Source organism: Bombina bombina, chromosome 10 (genome assembly GCF_027579735.1).
Source record: "Bombina bombina isolate aBomBom1 chromosome 10, aBomBom1.pri, whole genome shotgun sequence".
NCBI classification, from domain to species: domain Eukaryota; kingdom Metazoa; phylum Chordata; class Amphibia; order Anura; family Bombinatoridae; genus Bombina; species Bombina bombina.
Genome location: NC_069508.1, coordinates 121926731 through 121943734, shown reverse-complemented (window position 1 = coordinate 121943734; position 17004 = coordinate 121926731). Strand labels below are relative to the sequence as shown.

Sequence of the window (17004 nt, the reverse complement as noted above, 5' to 3'; positions counted from 1 at the left end):
CTCTCTGACGTGGTGGACAGATCACCATCGTTTAATTCAGGGGGCTTCTTTTGTTCTTCCGACCTGGACTGTAATTTCAACAGATGCAAGTCTCACAGGTTGGGGAGCTGTGTGGGGATCTCTGACGGCACAAGGAGTTTGGGAATCTCAGGAGGTGAGATTACCGATCAATATCTTGGAACTCCGTGCAGTTTTCAGAGCTCTTCAGTTTTGGCCTCTTCTGAAGAGAGAATCGTTCATTTGTTTTCAGACAGACAATGTCACAACTGTGGCATACATCAATCATCAAGGAGGGACTCACAGTCCTCTGGCTATGAAAGAAGTATCTCGAATTTTGGTTTGGGCGGAATCCAGCTCCTGTCTAATCTCTGCGGTTCATATCCCAGGTGTAGACAATTGGGAAGCGGATTATCTCAGTCGCCAAACGTTGCATCCGGGCGAATGGTCTCTTCACCCAGAGGTATTTCTTCAGATTGTTCAAATGTGGGGGCTCCCAGAGATAGATCTGATGGCCTCTCATCTAAACAAGAAACTTCCCAGGTATCTGTCCAGATCCCGGGATCCTCAGGCGGAGGCAGTGGATGCATTATCACTTCCTTGGAAGTATCATCCTGCCTATATCTTTCCGCCTCTAGTTCTTCTTCCAAGAGTAATCTCCAAGATTCTGAGGGAATGCTCGTTTGTTCTGCTAATAGCTCCGGCATGGCCTCACAGGTTTTGGTATGCGGATCTTGTCCGGATGGCATCTTGCCAGCCTTGGACTCTTCCGTTAAGACCAGACCTTCTGTCACAAGGTCCTTTTTTCCATCCGGATCTGAAATCTTTAAATTTAAAGGTATGGAGATTGAACGCTTGATTCTTGGTCATAGAGGTTTCTCTGACTCCGTGATTAATACTATGTTACAGGCTCGTAAATCTGTATCTAGAGAGATATATTATAGAGTCTGGAAGACTTATATTTCATGGTGTCTTTCTCATCATTTTTCTTGGCATTCTTTTAGAATACCGAGAATTTTACAATTTCTTCAGGATGGTTTGGATAAGGGTTTGTCCGCAAGTTCTTTGAAAGGACAAATCTCTGCTCTTTCTGTTCTTTTTCACAGAAAGATTGCTATTCTTCCTGATATTCATTGTTTTGTACAAGCTTTGGTTCGTATAAAACCTGTCATTAAGTCAATTTCTCCTCCATGGAGTTTGAATTTGGTTTTGGGAGCTCTTCAAGCTCCTCCGTTTGAACCTATGCATTCATTGGACATTAAATTACTTTCTTGGAAAGTTTTGTTCCTTTTGGCCATCTCTTCTGCTAGAAGAGTTTCTGAATTATCTGCTCTTTCGTGTGAGTCTCCTTTTCTGATTTTTCATCAGGATAAGGCGGTGTTGCGAACTTCTTTTGAATTTTTACCTAAAGTTGTGAATTCCAACAACATTAGTAGAGAAATTGTGGTTCCTTCATTATGTCCTAATCCTAAGAATTCTAAGGAGAAATCATTGCATTCTTTGGATGTTGTTAGAGCTTTGAAATATTATGTTGAAGCTACGAAATCTTTCCGTAAGACTTCTAGTCTATTTGTTATCTTTTCCGGTTCTAGGAAAGGCCAGAAAGCTTCTGCCATTTCTTTGGCATCTTGGTTGAAATCTTTAATTCATCTTGCCTATGTTGAGTCGGGTAAAATTCCGCCTCAAAGAATTACAGCTCATTCTACTAGGTCAGTTTCTACTTCCTGGGCGTTTAGGAATGAAGCTTCGGTTGACCAGATCTGCAAAGCAGCAACTTGGTCCTCTTTGCATACTTTTACTAAATTCTACCATTTTGATGTATTTTCTTCTTCTGAAGCAGTTTTTGGTAGAAAAGTTCTTCAGGCAGCGGTTTCAGTTTGAATCTTCTGCTTATGTTTTTTGTTAAACTTTTATTTGGGTGTGGATTATTTTCAGCAGGAATTGGCTGTCTTTATTTTATCCCTCCCTCTCTAGTGACTCTTGTGTGGAAAGATCCACATCTTGGGTAGTCATTATCCCATACGTCACTAGCTCATGGACTCTTGTTAATTACATGAAAGAAAACATAATTTATGTAAGAACTTACCTGATAAATTCATTTCTTTCATATTAACAAGAGTCCATGAGGCCCACCCTTTTTTGTGGTGGTTATGATTTTTTTGTATAAAGCACAATTATTCCAATTCCTTATTTTATATGCTTCGCACTTTTTTTCTTATCACCCCACTTCTTGGCTATTCGTTAAACTGATTTGTGGGTGTGGTGAGGGGTGTATTTATAGGCATTTTAAGGTTTGGGAAACTTTGCCCCTCCTGGTAGGAATGTATATCCCATACGTCACTAGCTCATGGACTCTTGTTAATATGAAAGAAATGAATTTATCAGGTAAGTTCTTACATAAATTATGTTTTTTATAAAAAAAAAACACAAATAGGCTACAAGGATTAGTCTTAGGGGTATATATTAGGTTCTGAACAGTTAAAGGACCTCTAAATACAGTATAATTGTATAATTGTCAATTAATTACAAAAAAAGAATAAAATGCAGTAAAACTTACTTTGAATTAGAAATGAGCACCTGAATATTTTTGGGCAAATTTAAAATATATTAACATTTTCCCTCTCCCTGTATCATGTGACAGCCATCAGCCAATCACAAAATGCATATAGGTATATACTGTGCACGTTTGCACATGCTTAGTAGGAGTTGGAACCTCAGAGTGTTTCATATCCCTTTTAAGTATGTTTTTAGGGATAATGGCCATTTAGCTACGTAAAATTAACATAGCTCTTTAATATGGCTTAACCACAATCGTTCTGCGGTTTTTAGTAGATGACTTTTTATAGCATGGGGATCAGCTGTTCTTTTTGATATCCTTATGAAGTAATCATACACAATAATATGTGAATAAACCACAGTTTTGGTAACTAGTAAACTTAACTACTACATGTTTTGTATCCTTATTACCAACCCCTAAATTTGTGGGAATTACTTCTCTGGCCAATATTAGAGTTATAAATTAACATGTAGCTATAATGTAAGTGTAAGTTTCTAGAGGGTAATATAAGTGACATGGAAATTACCATATATTTCCTCTCTTGCACATTGTGAATGTAACACTAGCACGTGCAAAAATTCATAGCAAATTTATTAAGAAAATAAAAGGTCTGTTTTTTTTGCATTAATCTTGTATAACGAGTATTAATACATATTACAACTCTTGCTTAAGAAAATATTTTATTATGATTAAGAACATGAAGCTCATGCTATGAGTTATGTCCAAATGCAAGCCGTTGGTTACCAATAGCATGTAATACAGGTAGCCCTCAGTTTACGCCGGGGTTAGGTTCCAGAAGGAATGGTTGTAAATCGAAACCGTTGTAAATTGAAACCCAGTTTATAATGTAAGTCAATGGGAAGTGAGGGAGTTAGGTTCCAGGCCCCTCTCAAAATTGTTATAAGTAACACCTAATACATTATTTTTAAAGCTTTGTACTGAAGACTTTAAATGCTAATAAAATAGTCACACAACACAGAATATATAATTAAACTAAGTTAAATGAACAAAAACATTTGCTAAACAGCATTATAAACCTAATAAAATAATCACACAACACAGACTTCACTTGCATTTTTCTGCAAACAGTTCTTTCTATGCATTCCAATCTGGACTGATTTATAGACAGGAAGATCTTGTTCCTTTGAAATCTGCTCGATAGCTCAGGTCTGGTTAAACTGATTAATTTCAGCTTGCTTGGCTTTGCTGCAACACAAGCAGACAGCTCCACCTAATGGCTATTTTAATAAATGCACTGCTTCTCAATGCTTTTCAATAGCAGTCACATGACTGGAAAAAAGGGTTGTTATTCTGAAACAGTGTAAATTGAACCATTGTAAACCGAGGGCTACCTGTATTATTATTTTTTGGAGTTTGTACCCCAGTTTCTTTGTGTCTCTTATTGTTCAGATCCTATTATCTACACACTCACAGATATGTGCTGGAACTTGCTAAATTTGTATTGGCGAAAAATAAGCACATTTAAACAAAAATAATTAACCTTTGTTGTCTTTTTTTTTTAAATTTTATTATTATTATTTTATTTTATTATTTTATAAAAAAGACCAGTAAATTGTACATTGCACATCTTCTCATAAAGACAGTTCTGTAGGTTGTTGTAGCCAAATCCAAGTGATTTACATGTTTATCCATATTTAAATGAGTACCCTATGTTGATTTACAAACCTTTTGCTTACTATAGACTATTGGAGAAAATAAATCAAATAAAATGTACTTTAATTCATCTTTTTTTCCCTTTTTTTTCTGCACCCTTAGTTAAGGAAGACTACTGAATAATTTATAGAATTCTACTCTTTACAGAATATTTTTCATAGCAGTCTTGCTAATCTCTATCCAGAACTGCACATGAAACCAGCATCTAAGAGGAGATAGCGGTCAAATTAGTAATTTTGTTATAAGTATTGCAGTTGGCTAAAGTACAACTTTTTTGTTCTCTTAACACTGTTTTTAACTAAAATAGAAAAAAAAAAAAGATGTTTAATATTTGTCAAAAGTTCATCCTTATTGAAATGGATACATTTGCTTCTCTTTGTTGGTATATGTATATGATACACATAAAAAAAATGTAACAACTTGTATTCATGCAAAAGAAAAATAAATAAGTGTTTAAAGAATGATTTTATACACATGTTAAAAAATAAATTACTTAAACGTTTATTCAAAATATTACCCTGCCTTGTATCATATTAGTAACCAGTATTAGGCCACACACAGGTAAATTGTTTTTGTACTGAAAATGAAGCTGTTAATCTCAGGCTGTAACAATGTCATATGATTCTTTTGTCACAAAAGCAACCAATATTGGCAACGCTAAACTGATATCTTAAACAACAGAAGGGTGATTCACACAGCTAGATAATAAATGACTGTAATTTGTAATGAGTCCCTGAAATAAAAACTTCACTCTTTCTTATAGCACTTCAGATAATCCCACTGTGCCCAAACTGCTGAGAGTCAATCTTAGGTGCTTTTACCTTAATTAAATGTAACCATATTCAGTCTAGAGTGTATAATAGTCCTGAATATACCTTGCTCTTTTACCAGTGTTTATATTGTCCATAGTACTCTAATATCTGTAAAGGCTGTGATTAACTGTATATCAGAGGTAATTCAACTCAACAAATTTTTATAATGCTTGTGAAATAACACTCTGTGGTAGACTGAAACACAAACAAAAAGTAATACATATTAAAATGTCATTTTTTTTACATGCACCAAAGAAAAAAAAAATAAGTTTAATATACTACCTTTTAACATAGATGTATATTTTTCTTCTTAAAGAAAATCTGTCACTTAAAATGTATTGTAATAAAAATGTTAAATGTCTTGTGTTAGACTTTTCCTGGTGCTAAAAGGTCACCCAGTGTTTTCCATTTAAGGGACACTGAACCCAAAATGTTTCATTCGTGATTCAGATAGAGCATGCAATTTTAAGCAACTTTCTAATTTACTCCTATTATCAAATTTTCCTCATTCTCTTGGTATCTTTATTTGAAATGCAAGAATGTAAGTTTAGATGCCGGCCCATTTTTTGGTGAACAACTTGGGTTGTTCTTGCTGATTAGTGGATAAATTCATGCACCAATAAAAAAATGCTGTCCACAGTTCTGAACCAAAAACAAAGCTTAGATGCCTTCTTTTTCAAATAAATATAGCAAGAGAATGAAGAAAAATTGATAATAGGAGTAAATTAGAAAGTTGCTCAAAATTGCATGCTCTATCTGAATCACGAAAGAAAAAAAAAATTGGGTTCAGTGTCCCTTTAAACAAAACAAAAACAAAAAGAAAAAGATGGAATACAATAATATACTAGTGAGAGAGTTAAAGGCACAGTTAAGTCAAAATTAAAATTTCTTGTTTCGGATAGACTGAGCATGCACTTTTATAAGACCTTTCAATTTACTTCTATTATCTGATTTGCCTGTTCTCTTGGTATCATTTGTTGAAAATAGTACCTAGGTAGCCTGAAGAGCAGCAATGCACTCCTGGAAGCTAGCTGCTGATTGATATCTGCACATAAATGCTGTTGTCATTGGCTCACAGATGTGTATAGCTAACACTCAGTCCTGCATTGTTGCTCCTTCAACAAAGGATGCCAAAGCAATGAAGTCAATTTAATAATAGAAGTAAATTGGATAGTTGTTTGAATGTGTATGTTCTGTCTGTATCATGAAAGATAAAATTGATTTCATGTCCCTTTTTAAGTATCTATATTGAACTATGACTTCCAGCAACAGAAGGCGTTTGATACCAGTGTATGTTATGAACACTAGATTCAGAGAATACATGAATGCGGGAGCAGGAGACGGAAAACTCAAGTCTATTTTACTTGCTATAATGCAACTAGGTTTTCTGCCATTTATTTTTTATTATTATTTGAAATAGAATGGAAAGTTTGATGTTGTCACATTTATTCAGTTAAATGAACATGTAAGTTAAAATTAAACTTTTATGATTCATATTAAATGTACAATTTAAAAAAAAAGTTCCAATTTACCCTTGTTATCAAATATACTTCTTTAGTCTTCATTGTTAAAGGGACACTGAACCCAAAATGTTCTTTCGTGATTCAGATAGAGCATGCAATTTTAAGCAACTTTCTAATTTACTATTATTACCAATTGTTCTTCGTTCTCTTGCTATCTTTATATGAAAAAGAAGGCATCTAAGCTTTTTTCTTGGATCAGAACTCTGGACAGCAGTTTCTGATTGGTGGATGAATTTATCCACCAATCAGCAAGGACAACCTAGGTTGTTCACCAAAAATGGGCCGGCATCTAAACTTACATTCTTGCATTTCAAATAAAGATACCAAGAGAATAAAGAACATTTGATAATAGGAGTTAATTAGAAAGCTACTTAAAATTTCATGCTCTATCTGAATCACAAAAGAAAAAAAATTGGGTTTAGTGTCCCTTTAAAATTGAGCTCTTCCATGAGTGCATGCTGAGGTATTAGAGCATGCAAGTCTTTAGCACTCAACAAATCCAGGAGCCAGGCTGCCACTGGCTCCCAGAATTCTACACCTGGCTCCTAACTTTTCATGTTATTCTCCATATATTTATATACAAAAAAACACTATGTGGCTTCTAAATATTCTTACTGGCTCCTAATTTCTAAACAGTTTTGTCAAGCCATACAGTATGTTCCAAAGCATGCTTCGTCTAAAAGTTTAGCTTTGACTCCCATGTCTCTAAAGTTTAATTCTGCAAACAGTAAACTACTTTTTTTTTTCTTTTAGGAGGCAATGTTGTTGTAGAAGATTGCACTTTTTTTTTTTAAAGACCGGTTTTAATGCTATTATCAGTACTATATAATTAAATCTACTTAAAGGGACATTAAACACTAAATACATTTTATGTACTTCCTTCTAATCATGGGTGCTGTCATTCTGGAACCTAAGGTACACAGCAGGTATCTGAAGGAGAGTTGCTGCCCATGTGCAGACAGGTCAGAGGTGGAATATAGTGAAAGATAGATTTCAACATGGCACCGCCCTTGACTAGAAGAAGGCGAGGAATACCCCCAATACTATTCTTATTAAATGTAGTTAGTGTTTAAACTCCCTTCAAGTTAAGGGGACATTAAAATCATATTATTTATTTGTGCATCAAAAATTATTAAATGCGTTACTGAAGGTTTACATGCAAAATACATGTTTTAAAAATCTTAAAAACTGTCATTTTGATGCCTATCAACCAATTACTGTGCAGAATGTTGGAGGTTTAGCGATCTGCATGCCGTAGAATTCTCTCCAGCCTCTTTGTGGGCAGTGGAAAAAACTAAATAAACAAATTCCAACAGCACTATGCCTTTTTATTTATCTTTATTGGAACATAAAGATCAAAGTCAATATTGCGATGTTTCAGACTATCAACCGTTACTCATGCCAGGCATGAGTAATAGTTGATGACTCGAAATGTCGCCATATTGGCTTTCATCTTTATGCTCCAACAAATATAAATAAACACGCACTGTGCTGTTGGAATTTGTTAGTTTGGATATTTCAGGAGACTTAGCAGTAACTCCATCCAATCTGCTTTTGTCATTTAGTGGAAAAAACTACCATTTTCAGAGTTAAAGGGACAGTCTACCATAGAATTGTTATTGTTTTAAAAGATAGATAATCCCTTTATTACCCATTCCCCAGTTTTGCATAACCAACACAGTTATATTAATATACTTTTTACCTCTGTGATTACCTTGTATCTAGGAACCTTCTTCCAGCCCCCTGATCACATGACTGTGACTGTTTATTATCTATTGTCTTAAATTTAGCATTGTTTTGTGCTAAATCTTAAATAACCCCCTGTGTCTGAACACAGTGTTATCTATATGTCCCACGTGTACTTTCTGTCTCTTTGTGTTGAAAGAGATTTAAAAAGCATGTGATAAGAGGCAGCCCTCAAAGACTTAGAAATTAGCATATGAGCCTACTTATGTTTAGTTTAAACTAAGAATACCAAGAGAAAAAAGCAAATTTGATGATAAAAGTAAATTGGAAAGTTGATTAAAATTAAAAGTCCTTTCTGAATAATGAAAATGTAATTTATACTAGACTGTCCCTTTAAATTACAGGAAAAGCAGGCAAAATATTTTTTGTTAATTATTCTTAATGAAATATTTTATGGGAATATATATTTTTGATTTTAATGTCTCTTTTTAAAGGATTATTGACATCTCAAACAGTTGGATTTGTTGTGAAACCATTGTCTTTTTTGGGAACTTTATTCTACATCTAACAATCTGCTTTGTTCTTAATCTTGGTACAAAATTACATCCCTCCTGTCTCCAGTGAGAATTTAATTGTATGTATGAATGTAGTGGTTATTGATGGATGACAGCCAGACTTGCCTGCATGTTTATAAGCATTTATATATTAATTTTACACGCACAAATGCCAAACTTACAACATTTTGGTTCACAATTAAGCCAATTATTTTGAGGTGGTATGGTTCCTTTACAAAAAAGGGTTCATAATTTTAACTACCTAACATGTTGTTCTTTGCAATTATTTGATTATGGAAATGACTCCGTATATGTAAAAGCAAACATCAAATTGCTCATAAGATCATATGTTGTATAACTCATGATTGCTGCAAGCAATTTAGATAGTAAGGCTGGCATTTTTTTTCTTTTAAGGAACATTGAGAAGACCCAGACCAACATATTGTTTTATTTTTTATTTTTTTCCATACATAATTTGTTTAATAATAATATAAGTCTTTTTTGATAGGTATTCGAGTTTCTCTTTTTATCCAAAATGGCGGAGTTCTTGATGTCCCTGCTTTAGTATCTGTTCTAATTTAACTACAAAAATAATAATAAAAAAAAATAGGAAATTCATGTTAATCTCTCTTCTTTTCTCCTTGCACCCCTTTCATTTTCTCTTCCAATGCCTAAAATAGAAGTGGAACAAAAAGGTAAATAATTTACGTAGTCCAAACCCCAGCTCCTTGTTATGTGCCATATGGATGTTAACTTTTTCTATTCCCTAATCCCTAAACACTGATAACCAACAGGATGTCATTATACACTCCATAAACAAGTTGGTTGTTAATAAAACAATGATTTGGATATATCACATAGGTGGGACACAGTCTCTGAAGTTCTCGTGGGAAATGAAATTTCCTTTTCTTTCTCAGCCCTCAGTGATTATTTTATTCTTTTTTTATTCCTTTTTTTTTTTATTCTTTATTTTTTAATTCCGTCATCTTTCTCTATTTTGTTTTGTTACGTTCCACCTTGCCTGGCTTCCAGACCCTTTCCCATCGCATGACACGATTACAGACTTTTTCTGGTTTGTTTCATTCATCGCTTCAATTGTGTTTTGTTTTTATTCCAGCTCCCAGTTGGCGTATAAATGTTTTGTGTTCCTAATTTTGAGATGTTTCGACTTTTGTTTCACTTCCTAAAGTTCTCAGTGCATTCATTTTACTAGTGGCAGAAATGGAAAACCATTTACCCATTTTAATACCTTTACCCCATGTGTGGTTTTTCATTGTCTGTTTAAGATTTATGAGCTCTCATTCCTATAAAAAGCTAATGTAATTTTGTTTTGAAAATTTACATTGGTACTATTTAGTATCTATTTAATTCCTCTCCATTTTGAAGATAAACAGCGATGCACTGCGAGTATCCTTTGTGTGTCACTACCCAGAATCCTTAGCTGCAGTGGGACCACTGTATTCTGAGCAATTCTGTGGGATTTTTTTTTTTTTTACCTGCTTGAAATCTATAATTGTGCACAAGAACTCCTTTTTTTTCTCTTTAGAATGCTTAAAAAAACATTTTTACAATGAAAGTGATGTTATTGGAAATTGTTAGAATAAAACAAAAAAAATGTATGTTTTTTATGTTTGTTTTAGTTTTTTTTGTAAAATAACCATCTTCTTGCTTTCCGATAGTTTTTGTTTGCCCTGGGATATTGAAGGCAGTCGTGGATTCTCCGTATATTTTTGAAGCTGAGCAAAAAGCTGGTGCTTGGTGCAAAGACCCTCTTCAAGCAGCAGATAAAATATATTTCATGCCATGGACTCCATATCGTACGGATACATTGACTGAATTTGCCTCATTGCAGGACTTCCAAAATGGTCGCCAGACCACAACCTATAAACTTCCTAATAGGGTAGATGGAACTGGATTTGTGGTTTATGATGGTGCAGTTTTTTTTAACAAAGAAAGAACCAGGAATGTTGTAAAATTTGACTTGAGGACTAGAATCAAGAGTGGAGAGGCAATTATTAATACTGCCAATTACCATGACACCTCTCCTTATAGATGGGGAGGAAAAACAGATATTGACTTGGCTGTTGATGAAAATGGATTATGGGTAATATATGCTACTGAACAAAATAATGGAATGATTGTGATCAGTCAGCTAAATCCATACACTCTCCGCTTTGAAGGAACATGGGAAACATCATATGACAAACGTGCAGCATCAAATGCTTTCATGATATGTGGAGTTCTCTATGTAGTTCGATCGGTGTATCAAGATAACGAAAGTGAAACTGGAAAAAATTCAATAGACTACATCTTCAATACCAAAATGAGCAGAGGAGAATCTGTTGATATACCTTTTCCTAATCAGTATCAATATATTGCTGCAGTGGATTATAATCCCCGAGATAACCAGCTGTACGTTTGGAATAACAACTTTATCCTAAGATATTCTCTTGAGTTTATTCTTCAGGATTTTTCCCAAGGTATGAATTTTTTTTATTTATTTATTTTTATTCTTTTTCCTGGGCATTTAATTTTAATTTGTGACTAGCTATAAAATGTAGATTTAGGTCATTAAAATAGTTTATATATTTTTTTCTTCACAGATCCAGTTTACTTGGCAAAATAAAATATTTTTATTGCATGCATATTTTGTGCTACATAGGATAATGTCAATTGTAAGATTACTGTTCTTCTGGGGGAATTGTTGAGCTAATGTATTAGTTATTAGTTTTGCTGAGCTTTATATGTTGTCAGATTAAAGGTCTTTAATTGTCTTGAAATACATTTTTTGAGAACTCTAGTATTGTTTGAACACATTTATGTGGTCTGTGCCCAGCATCAAAATGTCTTTCTTTTGCCCAGGCACAATTCTGGCTTAAAAAACTATTTATTTCTGATGATCATGGCTGAATAAAACAACATCATAAAAATGAGCCTATCCTGAACTTCCGTAGATAGGAATGCTGTACACCTAATAATGCATTTAGAAGTAAAACTTTAGGAACATAGATTATCTGCCTTTTTGCATTTCCCTAAACATCAGTTTTTTAATTCAAAAAGATAAATACATAAGTCACTATTTAAGTTAAGCTCTTGTTTCTTAAAGGGACAGTCTACACTAGAATGTATATTTAAAAAGATAGCTAATCCCTTTATTACCCTTTCCCCAGTTTTGCAGAATTAACGCGGTTGCAGACTGCCCCCTTATTTCAGTTCTTTTGACACTTGCAATTTAGCTAATCTGTGCTGACTGCGGGAGTGAGCACAATGTCATCTTTAAGGCACACATGAACTAGCACAATTAAAAGCTGTTTAAAATTATATATCCTTTCTGAATCATAAACATTTAATTTTGCTTAGAATGTTCCCTTTAAATAGAAAAAAGAATGATCAAGGGCAATCCTCTTTTTCCCTTCCCCTTTGCTGCCTCATTACTTTTACAATTTCTTTTTTAAAATGTCTGTGCTCTTATACTAACTGTTAAAAACAGTTCAATATATGTATATGTTCTTTAATATGTATGTAATGTTCACAGGATCGACAAATTTGTATGAAACATAGGTGACAAGTATATATTGTTAGGAGCCAGAGACACGTTTTAGAAGCATGTTGAATAATCCAAAATATTAGGAGTCAGTTCTACTTTTGAAGACCTGTGGATCCTTTGCTTCTGAGTATCGACAAGCCCTGCTATAAGACTCCTTTAGACTTGTCTACTGATGGGATTAAACTGTTACTTGGAGGGTCCTGTGGTTTGTAAACAGTAGTTATTAAACTATGGAAATATAAGGGACTTGGTTTCCTATGTTTGACCTGACATGGTCACCAACATGCTATACTTAAAGGGACGTTGTCTGTAACATTCTTTCCCTTGTTGTGTTCCCAATGATCCAGTTAAAGGGATAGGAAACTCCAAAATTTTATTTCATGATATGGATAGAACATACATTTTTAAACAACTTTCCAATTTATTTCTACTATCAAATTTGCTTAATTCTCTTGTTATCCTTTGCTGAAGGAACATATCTGCTCTACTGGCAGCTAGCTGAACACATCTAGTTAGCCAATCACAAGAGACCAATGTGTGCAGGCACCAATCAACAGCAGCCCCCACTAGTGTATGATATGTGAATATTCATTTTCAACAAGAGATACTAAGAAAACAAACACATTTGAAAATAGAAGTCAGTTTAAAAGTGTCTTAAAATAACATGTTCCATCTGAAGCATGCAAATTTAATTTTGACTTTTCTATCCCTTTAACTGGACTGTATTAAATTGTTTTTTAATAGTTATTTTACCTTTATTTTGTCATTTTGATTAGATGCCTTTTACTTGTTGAAACTGCCACCCAAACATGAAAAGTTCTGTGCTGCCATATAGCCTATAGAAAAGCTATGTAGACAAGACAACAGCAGAGATCAACCTCATTGTGGGTGAGAGCCCACTTTTGCCAGCTGTTTGCCTAAATACATTGTATCTTTTAAATAAACATCATAGTGTGCAGTATACTTTTAAGAACCCTTGTAATATAAATAAAATATAACTTTTAAATGGATATGAAACAGTAAATACATACATTTAATTATTGTAATAAAAAAACCCAACAAGCAGTGGCTTATAATTGTAATTTGTATTAGTCATCATTTTAAATGAATTTTACCCTTTGTTTATTTTTTTTAAACTTAATTTCTGCAATGTACATTACTTCCTGTCACAGTCCCACAAGAAGGCTGTGGTCTCTACAGGAAAGTTTATCTGGCTCAGTGTCATAAAACTTCTAGAGTAACACAAGCTTGTTTGCTATTAAGCAAATATATTTGATAAACAGTCAGATTTACTTTGTTCTCATTTTGCAAGAAAACAAGTTGTTTGCTATTTTTACACAATCTGTTTCTTTTTATGATTACTTTGGTTTAACATATTTGTTGTCACCAAAATATCACGGTTTAATTTCCCTTTTAATGAAAAGTAACATTTTTAACCCTAGATCATCACTTTTTACACATGCTTATGTGGATGCTAGAGTATGCATTGGTTGTTTATTGTTGTCCACAGCATGTTCATTTGAGCGACAGATAAGCGTCTGCGACACCAGCCAGTACCTTTTACTCAAAGCATTGTACTAAGCACATTATTAATATTATTATTCGTTATGTGTAGAGCTCCAACAGATTCTGCAATGCTATTAGCATAGGTATGATATGCAAGCTAGCATCTATAGGAGACAAATGGGTAGACGGTCTTGCCAAGAGTTGCACTATTGTAAATCAGCTCTCATGAAGGTGATCTACAGAGCAGCTGGGCTTGTAGGCTTACATGCTAAGGGGGTTCAGAGGATGAAAAAAAGGAGAGGAGGAACTGAAGTAAGTAAATGTTAGTGTATATTGTATGCATCCCTGAACAGTGGAGTCTTTAAAGGGACAGTCTACACCAGAATTTTTATTGTTTTAAAAAATAGATAATCCTTTTATTACCGATTCCCCAGTTTTGCATAACCATCACAGTTATATTAATATACTTTTAACCTCTGTGATTATCTTGTATCTAAGCTTCTGAAAACTGCCCCTTTATTTCAGTTCTCTTGACAGACTTTCAGTTTAATCAATCAGTGCCTGCTCCCAGATAACTTCACGTGCACGAGCACAGTGTTATCTATATGAAATACATGAACTAACACCCTCTAGTGGTGAAAAACTGTTTAAATGCATTCTGAAAAGAGGTGGCCTTCAAGGTCTAAGAAATTAGCATATGAACCTCCTAGGTTAAGCTTTCAACTAAGAATACCAAGAGAACAAAGCAAAATTGGTGATAAAAGTAAATTTGAAAATTGTTTAAAATTACATGCCCTATCTGAATCATGAAAGTCTATTTTGGCCTAGACTGTCCCTTTAAGGAGCGCTTGAAACTTGGAAACTAGGGGAGAGTCTTGCGAAGAAGAGGTCTGAGATATAGACAGGAGCAGTGTTATTAAGGCCTTGAATGTCCAAGTCAGGATTTTGTACTTTATTCTAGAGGCAAGAGGAAGAAAGTGAAAAGATTGGCAAAGAGGAGCAGCAGATGATGAGCAACGTGTAAGGTAGATCAGCCTGGCATTTATTATCTTTTTGTAAAGCAGATAGACGCCAGCTAGGGAAACCAGAAAGGATGGAGATACCATAGTCAAGGGATGGATGGAGTGGATTAAAATCTTAGTTGTGTCTTGTGTGAGGAAATTGCAAATTTTGGAGATGTTTTTAATCTGGAAACGGCAGGAATTGGCCAAAGACTGGAAAGATCTTAGTCAATGTATCAAAAGCTGATTTTTTTTTTAAATATGGTGTGATAGGGCTATGCAGCCTCAACATACTTAAAGGGACACTGTACCCACATTTTTTCTTTTGTGATTCAGATAGAGCATGACATTTTAAGCAACTTTCTAATATACTCCTATTATCAAATTTTCTTCATTCTCTCTGTATCTTTATTTGAATGGATACATTCATCCACCAATAAAAAAGTGCTGTCCAGAGTACTGAAACAAACAAACAACTTAGATGCCTTCTTTTTCAAATAAAGATAGCAAGAGAACAAAGAAAAATTGCTAATAGGAGTAAATTAGAAAGTTGCTTAAAATGGCATGCTCTATCTAAATCACAAAAGAAAAAATTTGGGTTCAGTGTCCCTTTAATGCTTTTTCTTTCTTTATTTTTTTGTATACTTTTTATTTATTTGTTGAGGATGAGTTACAGAATCTTACTTTTTTTTTTTTTTTTGCCAATCTCGTTTAAAAGCAGAAATAAAGCATTCTTACAAATAATGTTTTTTGTTTGTCCAAAATATTAATAGTAATTTGAGTATCTCAATCAAAAGATGTTTGACTAAGTGTAAATTATTTGACGGTGTAACTAAAACAAATTGTTGTTTGTTTTCTTTACAAATGCAAATTATTGTCCCTAAATATTCTAAGAATTTTTCTTCTATAAATGATACATTATGTCTGTGCCAGTCACTTTTTTCCAAGGTTATTTCTCATTTTTCAGATGTTAATTGTACTTTTAAAATTAAACTAGTATCTTACATTAATTTCATCTTCTTCTACCATGTTTTATGTAGTTCCCTTTTAGATGATTAATTATGTTGTGCTATGTTTGCAAGTTACCATTATTAAGGCAATCCTTTATCCAGGAATTATATTGATGTGTGGTGTTCGTTCCTGAGAGTTCACTTCTTTCTGTGTGTGTATATAGATAGATGATTGATAGATAGAGAGATAGATATATTAGAGAGATAGATATATTAGAGAGAGAGATTAGAGAGAGAGAGATTAGAGAGAGAGAGATTAGAGAGAGAGAGATTAGAGAGAGAGAGAGATTAGAGAGAGAGAGAGATTAGAGAGAGAGAGAGATTAGAGAGAGAGAGAGATTAGAGAGAGAGAGATTAGAGAGAGAGAGAGATTAGAGAGAGAGAGATTAGAGAGAGAGAGAGATTAGAGAGAGAGAGAGATTAGAGAGAGAGAGAGATTAGAGAGAGAGAGAGATTAGAGAGAGAGAGATATGAGAGAGAGATATGAGAGAGAGATATGAGAGAGAGATATGAGAGAGAGATATGAGAGAGAGATATGAGAGAGAGATATGAGAGAGAGATATGAGAGAGAGATATGAGAGAGAGATATGAGAGAGAGATATGAGAGAGAGATATGAGAGAGAGATATGAGAGAGAGATATGAGAGAGAGATATGAGAGAGAGATATGAGAGAGAGATATGAGAGAGAGATATGAGAGAGAGATATGAGAGAGAGATATGAGAGAGAGATATGAGAGAGAGATATGAGAGAGAGATATGAGAGAGAGAGATATGAGAGAGAGAGATATGAGAGAGAGAGATATGAGAGAGAGAGATATGAGAGAGAGAGATATGAGAGAGAGAGATATGAGAGAGAGAGATATGAGAGAGAGAGATATGAGAGAGAGAGATATGAGAGAGAGAGATATGAGAGAGAGAGATATGAGAGAGAGAGATATGAGAGAGAGAGATATGAGAGAGAGAGATATGAGAGAGAGAGATATGAGAGAGAGAGATATGAGAGAGAGAGATATGAGAGAGAGAGATATGAGAGAGAGAGATATGAGAGAGAGAGATATGAGAGAGAGATATGAGAGAGAGAGATATGAGAGAGAGAGATATGAGAGAGAGAGATATGAGAGAGAGAGATATGAGAGA

At 34.1% G+C, this 17004-nt stretch overlaps 1 protein-coding gene across 3 annotated transcripts in view; it reads left to right on the top strand.

Moving 5' to 3' along the window:
- The window catches only part of ADGRL2 (adhesion G protein-coupled receptor L2), a 276588-nt gene that overhangs the window by 183189 nt on the left and 76395 nt on the right, over positions 1-17004 (top strand). For all 3 annotated transcript variants that reach the window (XM_053693323.1, XM_053693322.1, XM_053693321.1), the window contains exon 5: positions 10483-11283. In XM_053693323.1, the coding sequence (XP_053549298.1) occupies positions 10483-11283 (801 nt within the window). The remainder of the gene's footprint in view (positions 1-10482; positions 11284-17004) is intronic.